The sequence below is a fragment of the Phycodurus eques genome, chromosome 23 (genome assembly GCF_024500275.1).
Source record: "Phycodurus eques isolate BA_2022a chromosome 23, UOR_Pequ_1.1, whole genome shotgun sequence".
NCBI classification, from domain to species: domain Eukaryota; kingdom Metazoa; phylum Chordata; class Actinopteri; order Syngnathiformes; family Syngnathidae; genus Phycodurus; species Phycodurus eques.
The window spans coordinates 1,207,802-1,220,169 of record NC_084547.1 but is presented as its reverse complement, the minus strand read 5'-3'; the positions used below and the strand labels follow the sequence as shown (position 1 = coordinate 1,220,169).

The 12,368-nt window shown below is 40.4% G+C and overlaps 1 protein-coding gene across 1 annotated transcript in view; it reads right to left on the bottom strand.

Moving 5' to 3' along the window:
- The window catches only part of LOC133397801 (adhesion G protein-coupled receptor L3-like), a 125,771-nt gene that overhangs the window by 62,565 nt on the left and 50,838 nt on the right, over nt 1–12,368 (bottom strand). The window contains exon 7 of the mRNA XM_061669113.1: nt 2,631–2,740. Within this exon, the coding sequence (XP_061525097.1) occupies nt 2,631–2,740 (110 nt within the window). The remainder of the gene's footprint in view (nt 1–2,630; nt 2,741–12,368) is intronic.

Genomic DNA, 12,368 nt, shown 5'->3' with positions numbered 1-12,368 from the left:
TGAAAGGAAATGCCATTAATCCGTTCCAGACCCCCAAAACACCCAAAATATTTTGTTTTCACTTAATCTTCTTCACTGGATTTTCAATTTTTTTCCCCACGCTTTCCTCACACTCAGCAGCTTCTCCCTCTTTTCATGGACAGAGGTCCGCAGCTTCGATTTTTTGTTTTTTAAACGCCCTTTGCTGGCATTGTAACCTTGACTGTGCTTCCGAACACTAGATACAGTAGAAGCACAATTCTCGTAATGCTTTGCCAAGTCGACGACATGCGTACCTTGCTCCTGCTTTTCTACAGTTTCAAGCAATAATTCAATGGACATCATCCGCTTCTTCTTCTCAGCTCTCATTTTCGAAAGAAATTTTAGAAAAACAAAAAAAATGAAAAACGCCCGCACAAAACAAGAAATACTGTACTCCTCAAAATGAGGAAAGAAGCAAAAGTGACCAACACCCAGAGGGGAGCCAGGAAATGAACGCTTTCAAAGGCGATAGCTAATACGAGCAAGACAGCTAACAAAGTCAAAGCGGCACCAGGTTGCGAAAGGCCGAAATTTTCCTTCCGTGGCGTGTTAGCAGATTTGAAGGCCCACTGAGGAGATGTAAGAACTTTATTACGGCTGAGCGAGAACACTGAGGAGGTCACCCGCAGAAGTGTTCACCTCTTCCAGGGCTCAGCCTTCGGGAGGAGTAGCGAAAGTTGAGCTTTTTAATAAGGCGCAAGGAGAATAGACGAGGGAAGTCAATGTGAGAGGGGTGGACAGATGCCGTCCGCCGGACATGTTTATGGGGCTTCGTAAAGGGTGGTCACATCACTTTAGCCTGAGGCGAGTCTTACTAATCTGGAAAGTGCACTGGGGAGGCTGTACACAACCTACACGAGTTCAAATAAAAAAGCACACGGCTCCATTGGTAAATCAAAACGCAGTGGATCATTTTTCCTCATTCCGGATGACAGTTGAGATGAAAACATAAACGGCGGTAATAGTCGGATTCCAATGTCGCGAATCCAATCCCGTATTAATACGAGGGGCAGTCAAAAATGAATGAGCCCAATTTCATTTAACCTACTAATAATGTTGTTGTTTGTTTCTCGAGGGTTTCACGTTTTTTTTAGTTTAAACACCTGTTTGGTTGATTTATTTATTTATTTTTAAAGTTTTGTTTAAGCCTGTCCTTCTGCCAGTTGCAAAATGTGTGCGGGGATGCTGCAATATGCTGCAGCACATTCAAAAAGTGGGGGCCCAGGATCAAAGTCCAAGAACAAGAGTGTGCTTTGAGCAATCTCCGTGACATGCAAAGGAGCTCGTGAAGTCATCACTTCCTTTGGTTGAACAACCATAACGCATCCCCCATACTCACCTGATCTGGCACCATCAGATGATTACCATTTTGGACCTTTGAGTGTTTTGCCCGCGCCTCTTGAGCTGCGCTAGCCTAAAGTACGTGCTCCGTTAAGATTGTGCTGACTGGAATTCCGTTAGTGTACACCGAAATAACTTTTCTTCGGGTAATGTCACCATTGTCAACCCCCAAGAGGGGTTACCAGACACCAGAAACCAATCGTTTACTAACCTAAAAGCCGTTCTTCGCAAAGTTGACCAGTGTTGTAGCATGTTCGGGCAAGGCATGGGGCGTTGTTGTTTTTTTTTTAACAGGCTACAGCAATCGAAAATCACGTTGAGATGACAGCATAGTGGTTTGAAAGAAAGCAGGCAGTATTGCTGATAAATGTACATGTTTGTTGTTGTTTATTTTCAGTTTCTTTTACAGGATAAACAAGGCAACGAGGGAAAACTATGAATCCCAAGTCAAATCTCACAATCCCGGCGGGGTTTTGGTTGTTTCCCTCGTGATTTCTGTTGACTTGTGTGGCTGTGTTGCCTTTTGAAACCCTTACCTAGTTATTCTCAATTGTACATGTTTTTTTATTTTTTTGTTTTCTGTCATACCCACTCCCGAGTTCGACAAGTCCTTGTAGATTGTAAGTTGTTATTTTTCTACTTTTCTGCTTCTTGCATTTTGAGTCGCCCTTCCTGCCCATGTGTGAAAGAATTGCTCAAACGAGGAAAGATGCAAAACTGAAGGAGACAAGGGCTTTGACCGTGTTCAGTTTTAGAAAACACCCAGAAGGCCGTGCTTTCAAATTGTCCTAACAGCAGCTGGAACTAGAAGCGGCACTTTACCCCTTGTTTACAAGCCTTTCGACCACTTTGGGGCAGAAATGTACACATCACATATTAGCAACAAGATTGATTTGACTGCATTAGGATTTTTTATGTTGCTTCAAATACTCCATGTTGTGTGTGTGTGTGTGTGTGTGTGTGTGTGTGCACATTTTGGCCATGAAGTTGCCTAGAAGGTGCGAAATTGCATCCCCAAAAATGTTCAAAGGGTTTAAGGCTGCACTGAACCAAAATATGTTGCAAATGTTCTCATATCAGCAAGAACAGAAGCAAAACTGAAGTAGAAGAGGACACCAAAAAAAAAAAAAAAAAAAAAAAAAAAAAAAAAAGTTGCCGTCATATCCGTGGGTCAACATTTCCGGTTCCACGAGTGATAACGTAGCGATGTTCCCGCCGCACGGTCATTAATACTTCCAGTTGTGGAGAGGAAATGAGAGAATACATACTGTATGGCACACATTCATATTGGACTTCCAGATATTTATAAGTTCCAGGGCAGGGGTCAGGAAACACGTCTGGTCCGGCCACCACTGCACATTGTGTCCGGTTATTACATCTGAAACACAAACAAGGTCGCAGATAAGGCGGCCACATTATTCAGATGCGTCGCTGTGAAAAGGACTTCATCCAACAATGTGTATATCTAATGAGATAATTCATCGCCAAATTGGCAAAATATTATAATCGTATTACCCACCCTGCCAAACTAAACATTGGCACGCTCCTGTCATTCTATGCCAGTAATTCTCAAAGTGTGGAATGCAAAGAATCATTTCAATTAAATGTTCAAATTGTGCATAATGTTACAGTGGCTTACAATAATACGAAATCTACGTTGTAGGAATCAAACCTCTGCTTTGTTTTTGATCAACTTATAGGCCTATTACGCTACTATATTTTAATATTGGTGATGATCTTTTCTTGGAGGACTTGTGGAAAGTATTTTCCCCTATCTCGGAAACAAAAATGGTTCGCTCGTCTGATGTCGTGCAGACAGACAATCACGAAAAATTCGGATTTGTTTCCTTTCGTTTAAGGAATTGAATCTGTCTGTTGTTTGAGTGAGCATGGACAAATTCTCCACCGAGTCAAAAACCAAATTACTGGAAAAAAATATAGCCCTACATGATTTTCTGCGATCTGCCCCACTGATTGTAACTCACTCCGGTCGTCCTACGACAGACAACCGAACAAGCAAAAATACAACGCAAGAAAATATTTCACGATAGTTTAAGCAAATCTTTTCTCACTGGAGTCACAATGCAACTGTAGAAGTATCTGAATCAAAACGGTACACTCCAGTCTTCTGACGTCCATGTTGGACACATAATGATTGTATAATTGAGAGATCCTTGTCTTTTGATTTTGTGGGTTCGCAATAATTCACGAACCAGGAGCTCGCTCGTTTCTGCACGTATCACTGATCCGAGATTGGCCTCCTTCAAATCTAAAACTCGTTTGCGGCCCATGATTATCCTACAACATACGAAACAGTATTCATCCCCTTATGAAGGTCAAGCTACTGGTCCGACACAATGATTCATACCGCACAATTAAAAGATTCTCGAGACCTTAATTAACATTGATTGACTGCCTGCTAATCAATCGACCCGATGAAAGAAAGGAAAGGGGGGGGGGGGGGGGGCAGCTCATCTAATTTCAAGCCAGTAATGAGATACGGCCGGTCAAGTGTCTACCTTTACGGGTCTGTGAACCGAAGCTAGAAAACCCAACCCCTCCCACCCCACCCGTCCCCGCCTCGGAGGAGTTCATTCCCAGGCAGTAAATGCCAGTCAAGTAAACAAGGGCTCAAACACATTGTGAGTGAGAGACAATTAGAGTCAGTCATCGCCTCGTAGCCCGTTTGCGCCGGAGCGGACTCCATTTCGACCTTTGACAAACAAAGCGCGGGAGCGATTGAAAGCCGAGGGCCAGAGACCGCAGCAGATCATTTGGGGGTGGGGGGGGGGGGGGTGTATTTTCTTCTTGTTGTTGAGCCGGGACCAAATGCAATCACAATTTGTAATAAATTCCCGTTGTGGGATTAAACAACATCATGTGCATCCGACGGGATGATTGCGCACTTTAATCCCGAAGCCTTCATCTTGACCTACATGCGCAATCCCCTTAATCGCAGCTGCAGGACAAACCGTGATCTCTGGGACAGAAAGGTTTACTTGTTCTTTAGCTTTTCCCTGGCTTTTTTTTTTTTTTTTTTTTTTGAACACACATTCAGAAACGAGGACGAGCGCCATTGCCTGACGTCAGACCGAGTTAGCTCCAGATTACATGGCCATCTTGAACCCCAAACCCCCAAAATCCCATCCTGTTACATACGCACCCCCGACGAGCGTCCCCCACCCCTTCCTAGTCTGTCGTCGGGCAGATTAGAGCCGAGGCCCCCGGCTGACGAGCGGCGACGCAGCACAGAGTGGCGGAGCTGCGTGTAAGCACCAACTGTAATCACTATAATCGCGGGTGAAGCTCCGCACCGGCGATTCTCAAATGGGTCGTTGCAGACCGATCACAAGCGGGTCGTGGACCCGTTACGCGCGGGGACAACTCGTAAAAAAAAAAAATTATAATAATAAAAATAATATTACCTCGGTTAACGATGGTACAGACGCATTTAGATTACATACATATTATTATCTGGCAATATTTTTTTGGTATGATTTTGTTGAGGTCTTCCTTGTAATTTTAAAAACATTTTGCTTAATCACCTATAAAATGTTAAATGCTTAGTAATTACGCTCTGAAGTTGTGTCCCTCAACACGCTCGCAACCCTGTTACTAAATAAATCCTTTTGAGCCATCTAGAGGATGAGGAAAAAAAATGTGCGCGACATGGCTCAGTGGAAATTACATCGTCCAGTTGCTCTGACCATGAGTATACCTCCTCTCTTTGAAGTTCAATATTTTTCAACGTTTTAAACCATAATGGAGCCACACAACCCTGTTACTTACCAGTAAAAGACATCCTAATAGCAAGGTTTTTCTTTTCTTATATGGCTAAGGTTTATTACCATGTGAACTTAAGCAAACACATTCGCATTGATTTGCAACCTATTACTGTCGTTGGCCTAGTACTCAAATGAAATTAGCATTCAAAGTTTGATTTCTGTATTGATTTGTGAAGGATTGGCTCGGCAATATTTTTTTTAAATAAATGTTTTTCAAGTGCCTGAGTATGTATCTATAACAGGGTTAAGCCAAGCAGCAAAATATGTGATATGACAAATATCTCATAGAAAGTGTGCCATTGATGGTTGAGCTGGAAAAAGGAAATTATATGATGATCAGTTGCTTATTTTTTGGAAAAAAAAAAAAAAAAAAAAAATTATATTTAAAAATAAATATTCGAAAAATTAATTCAAAAACAGTTGAGAACTGCCGGTAAATTAATATATCTCCACGTCAATGCGGGAGTATCTAGTGTTATGGCCAAGCTCTAGTTGTAGCAGACAAACAGTTTTGTATTTTTTGAAGCTTTCCGACCGGCACGCCGTCCCCGACTGTTTGCTCGACGAGACGGCCTCCTGCCAAAAAAAGTCGACTGGCACTTTGCTTCCGCTTCAGAGCCGGCAAACCAAAAAAAAAGCGAGCCTGCCTCCTGTCTTTTTCGGTTTGTGTTTGCGCCACGTCCACGCTGCAGTGTTGTGAGGAATTGTATTTATTCGAAAAGCGGGGGGAGGGCGGTGGGTGTGGAGGAGGAAAGTGACGGACGGGTCAATATCCTCGTCCCTCTGTTGGGAGCCATTACGCTTTTAGTGATGGTCTTCGCCACCCACGGTCTACTTCATTCATTATCTTTCCCAGCTGCACGCCACCACATCCATCTTCTCTCATTCCACCTGTCTCCCGGCACGCCACACACACACGCACGTACACACACACACACACACAACTTAACGTTACAAGTCGAACTTTTGTGCGACTGTCTGACAGCGGGGCCTTAAAAGGTACGCGTCAATTAAAGAGATGTTCCTACATCCGTATTTATAGTACGTCCATTAATGAGTGAAAGGATTGGATGAAAACGCCAAAACATTGGATGAAAACATTATTCATTTGTTCATTTTGCGTACTGCTTAGCCTCACTGGGGTCAAGGTGAAAATATTTTTTAAAAATGCAAAATGTTTGACAAAAGAAAGGTCAGATTGGAACACACAAAATATTGAAAAAACAATTTTCAAAAAATATAGACATATGTATATGAAACAGAAATGTATTGTATTGGATATTGGATAAAAACAGAACTAGATTGGAAAATAATGAAACATATGAAACCGTAATGTGAAAATATTAGATCAAAAGAAATACATTGGAAAACAATGAAAAATATGACAGAGAAATGTTAAAATATTCGATAAAAACCGAAATATTTTTGGAAAAACATGAAAACTATAACAAAAATGTGAAAATATATTGGGAAATAATAAAAGAAAATATATTAAAAAAATAGTATTTATTCTTGTTTAATATTAATATTCAACAAAACAAAAATAATTGATAAACAAATAAAAATAATATTGGCCAATGAAAATTACACAAATAGAAATTATGTATATATATTTTTACAAAGACACAAATACTGTACATACCTACATAAACTGTATATACAGTACACATTTTCATCATGGAGCATTGTAGGCCGACTTGTCCTACAGATGTTGTTTATTTTGTTGTTGTTTTTTTTTTTTTTTTTTTTTACTCTTGACAAGCCTAATCCTTCGCAGCCATTGGAGCAGATTAGTGGCTTTCATAAGATGTTTGCATTCCACTCTCTAATTTTGTGCGTCAGGCGATAAGCCCGCAGAACTGGAACACAGGCCTCTGGAGGGGTTTTGAAATAGGCACAAGTTAATATAATAGAATAAAATACATGAATAAACAATTACGTGTGACCACTTGGTGTACATATTTACAGGGGATCATTCAGTTTTACTTATAACAGATGCTTTCCCCCCCCACCCTTTCTCAATTGTTTTGTATGAGTTCATTATTATTAGAAATAGTACAACATATTCATATCATTGACAAAAAAATAAAAATATTAGATGGGAAAGACACACATTAGAAAATACAAAATTATGAGAAACAGACAAAGATTACTTGATAAAATGTCACACAAATATTAAGAAATAAATGCACAAATGTTTGTTAAAAATACAGACATATTGGGAAAAATATAAAAGTATTAGAAAATAAGTGCAAAATATATTTGACAAAAATATCAGACTAAAAACACGCACAAAGACATAAAAAAAACAATACCAATAGTATTGGATGAATATAATGCAAAATAGCATATATATATATATATATATATATATATATTATATAGTAGCATAAGTGTAGAAAATCTGAAAATATAAGATGGAAAAAACAGAAAAAATACAAAATTATTTTAAAAAATTTTTAAAAAACACTTAACACAAACACACATATAAAGAAATATTTAAAAATTTACAAATATTATGAATGAATGCACAACTATTAGACAACAGATACAAAATAACAGTAACCAAATCCTTCATGAAAAATACAACAACATTAAATGTAAAATAAACAAATATTTTTTGGAGCCACAAAAATATAAATGTAAGTAGCAACCAAATGTGAAACAAAAATATTTGTATTCTTTCTTCTATTCTAACTAACGTGAACATAAACAAATGGCAGGTCACTTTGCTGTCACAACACCATAACATCAATTTCTCGCCATGAAATTCTACTGTATTAAAAAAAAAAAAAAAAAAAAAAAAACAGCGCACTGCTACGGCTATGCATTGGATGCACCTAATTTTCATACTCGCGCGGGAGTGGAACTTCCCCGTTATGCGCATGTAAATCCAAACTCTGGGGAGCGCGCGTACAGGAGGCAGCAGAATGCGCAATAACTTCCCGAATCGATTTGTTTGGCGGCTGAGGTTTATTCACTGGGGCCTGCCCATCTAATGATTTACGATTCCCGGGATGAATTTTTCTATTCTTGCCAACAAACCACGCCGCTCCCTATCTCGCCGCTGACGCTTGATTTATCTTCCAAAGCCAAGAAGGGCCCCTCGGGACTCCCCCCCCCCCCAACCCCCACCCCGGCCCGCAGGCCCATTTTAATCTCATTCCGGGGGGAGAAGGATGGGCGGGGGGCATATTTTTCAACAACCGCAGCGATATGAATATTAACCTGACAGATATTGAAAGAAAAATTATAATTTGATGTGCAAGTGTGAGGTGAGATGATCCCCACTACTGTGTGTGACTGTTTCTTTTGCACACCTGGTGATGGCAAATAGTCAGAATGCGTCCATTGATCGTGAAATGGAACTGAAACTCACCCGAACACGGGCACACTGTAGAATTTGTGATTTGATGCGTGCCTTTAAGAGGCATGGCCTCCTGAGTAATGTCAGTCGGATTGGGCGGTTTGTCCCGGAGTTCGGCTCGCAACACAAAGAAAAGAAAAAAAAAATTGACCAAGTATAGCTCGAAAAACTTCATTTTTAATGCCTGGTTAAACTAAAGATACATTTGTTTGGAAAAATATAATGATGACAACAGAAATTGCGGATAAGAGTTTGATTTAAGAGCGAGTATCTAGCCATTGTTTTAATGGTTTTCTTGATATAGTACTCAAAAATACAATTAAGCTTAAGCATGGCAAGTAGGACATCACGCATTATGGAATCAGCTGCATTTTTATTATGTTCATTTCATTCTTCAGGTAATCTACCTTTAGTGGTGCCAGGTAAGCACGTGCACACATAGCCAGTAGATGGTGCGCAAGCACCTGCCCTCATGCCCTGAACCCAAAAAGAATCCTTTTTTTTTTTTTTGACCTTCTTAATAGTTTATAGTTCGTTAACAGTTGTATTATTGACCGTGTTGATTGTCTTAACAGAAATAAATCCAGAAGGTAAATAAAAACGACAGCACTGTTTTTTCTTAATTGTATGAATAATTGTGGCGGTGGGTACCCCTTTTTTTTTTTTGGGCTGGAGCACCTGCCCCAAAAAAATGTCTGTGCACGTGCCTGGTACCAGGCATTAAAATTATTTATGTAATGTCTTCTTAAAATGAAGAAGACATTACATAAATAAGGATGGCCTAATATTTCCATCATTGTAAGTCATAAATTAAGCTACCACTGTATACTGTTAGACAACCTCCGTTTCACATTCACTCCTGTGCCTTTAAGTGCCGATCCTTCATCTCCAGCCGCGGTCACCATGGAAACTCCCCGTGTCCACGTCGGGGGTCCGCGCTCAGAGCGCCACGCCAAAGTCTTCGCGAGCTCCCCGGAACGCGTCACAAAGCGCACGGAGCAAAGCGGCTAATTACGGCACAGGTACAAAAGGGCGGAGGTGTGGCTACAATAAGAATTCGCTCCATCTCCACCTGCCATGAGCGACTTGTTCCACCTCCCTTCCCTTTTTCTTTTTTTTTTTTTTTCTTTCGCCTCACTCCCTAAATAAATACAACACGGCCACGATCAAATATTCCCGCCGCGGATCGATGGGACGCCAGCATCTCAATAATGAAAGGCGAGCAAGGGGGTGGTGAGTGACCTCGGTGTTCGATACGGGAGAAAGGGTCCGGGATTACAAAGAGAAAAAACAAAAAACGTGATGAAGTGAACACGAGCGGCATGTCACTAGTTCACACACGCTACAGTGAGAGTTATATGAAATTAATTAGCAAATACCAACCAAGGCCGACGTACAGTACAGCTAATGCACATGCTCATTAAATAAAATATGGAATAATATGGATCTGGTTCGGCCAACAATATGGAACAAAATGCAAGTAAAGAGCAACGTTTAGCTTGATTTTCTACAAACTATTAAAAAGAGCCTTGCAAAGAATTCTGGGAAGCAACAACAAGCATCACGATGCTTTGCACTGCCGACAATGCGGAGATCGTAACTGTGAAGGACAATGCCGACTGGTTTACTAGAAAATTGCTTATTACATGAGTAGATCATAGCAGGGTTGTTTAATGAATTGCAAATGAAAAACAAAATGCAAATACAATTATTATTCCACCCCTTGGAGCAAGTATCACTTCACTGCCACTGTTTCACTTCATTTCCGCTGAACATAATTTCACACTTTATTGTGTTTTTCCTCATGCTTTCCACACTTTCAGCACCTTTTCCATCTTTTCATGGACAGTGGTCCACTGCTTCGAAATTATTTTAACGCCCTTGGCTGGCCTTGTAGCCCTTATCGTCTCTTTCTGCTTCAGTGCAGAAATTCCAGATGTACTACACTCATACTGCTTTACCACGTCGACGACATGGTCAACTCACTCATCTTTTTCTCGAATTATAAACTTTCATTTAAAGGACATGATCAGATTCTTCTTCTCAGAAGTCACTTTCTTAGCACACAGGGTGAGGAAAAAAAAAAAAAAAAGGAAAATGTCAGCAAATGAACTGAGGGTGGCCGGATGTTGTGACGTTGGGTGCTACCTTCTAGTGGCGCAGTGCCTCACCACTTGTAAGGCAAATTTTTGCCAGCAACAGAAAGCAAGAAATGCAACGATATTACGGAGTTTAATTACAAAATGTATGTAATCGTAATCCATTACATTACTGGGTGAAAATGTCCAATTAAATTGGTTTACATGATTACAATTTCACCTCCATGAGAAAAATTGACGCTTCTTCGTTCTAAAGCCGACAGTTGTGATTGGCTCTCTCTGGTCATGTGCCAGTCTGCAGTACTGTCCAACATGACATGTTTCCCCCCCCCAAATATGACATCAAAGCGCCCCTTTGTGGTACAATATCTTAGTTTCTCTGAGATTTTGAAAAGGTTAGACTCATAGTTACTCTTTTGAACACATAAACGAACGTTCATTTTTGAACAGTTTCATCTTTATCGTTTTGGACTTTATGTGAAACATTCACTTATCTGGGTTGTTATATGAAGCGATATTGTCTAAACCGTGCACGTTTGTCATTAGGTCAACATGGTATGGTATGTTGGTTTACAAACACGCTAAAACAACAAACACATTTTTATGACAATATGTATTTACATTTCATCATGTTTTGTTATCAGTTTATTATTTGTGGAAAGAACAAATACATGGTTAATTATTTTGGTTCAAGGAAATATCCAAGGGTCCTGTTAATGCATTCATTCAAATTAAGAAAAGTCATTCAAATGTAACCAAATGTAATTAGTTACAGTACATTACTTTGAGAAAGTCATTGAAATAGGGCAATTGTAGCTAACTACATTTCCAAACTAATCTTCCCAACACTGCTCATAAATCAAGGTACCACCGATTCTAAAAAGGGAAAAATGAAAAATAATCAAATAATGGCCAAGTTTCAAGTCTGACGTAAAGCAAATTCCATCAAGTTTTCAAGGTGACAGGCTGATTGTGACGGCGATGGCGGCGGCGGCCTCAGCAGGCAATAAGAGCGCGAAGCGGCGGTCTCAGATGAACCATCTTTGATCTGGGCTTCAAGCCTCTCTCTGGTCCACACCATCCCCGCCCGGCACCGCCTCTCACTCACTCCCCGCTATCCTTCATCATCAAAAAAACATCTGACAGCCACGCTCCATTTTTTTTTTCTTCCCCCAATTTATTTGGAGCTGGCGCTATTAGGTTGTATAAGCATCACATGCTGGAAGGTAGACGTTCCAGTAACACGGTGTTCTGCATCGACGAGCACGGCACGCCGTTTTAAACTAACACTGTCCAATATGTCTTCCTCCAAAGAGGAAGCTTGTCAGAAAAAAAAAAAGTTTGGACAACTGCTCGCCTCTTTGATTATTCATTATCAGGGAAAAGTTCCACAATTCCATGAAAATAGAAAGCAGGTCACGCGTTGTGTATTCCACAATTGTATTGTCCTTTTTCAAGATATGATGAGAGAAATTTACAAGCGGTAAAAGGGCAAATACAAACCTAAGACCTTGGCAGCTAACAAAATATCTTGGGCAAGTTTGTCTTTGGATATGGACCCCTGGAAAAAGCCAAAATGACCACGACCATGTCTTTTTGGGCATGGCTTCTTTTTGTGGGTCGACTCATAATAGACAGATACCACACATAAATGCGGGTATATTTCCCTGCTATACAAAAACAACCCACTTCAACTCATCCCCACTAAAGAGAAAAAGGTCCCCCCCCCCCCCGCCCCGCACCTTTGTGGACTCT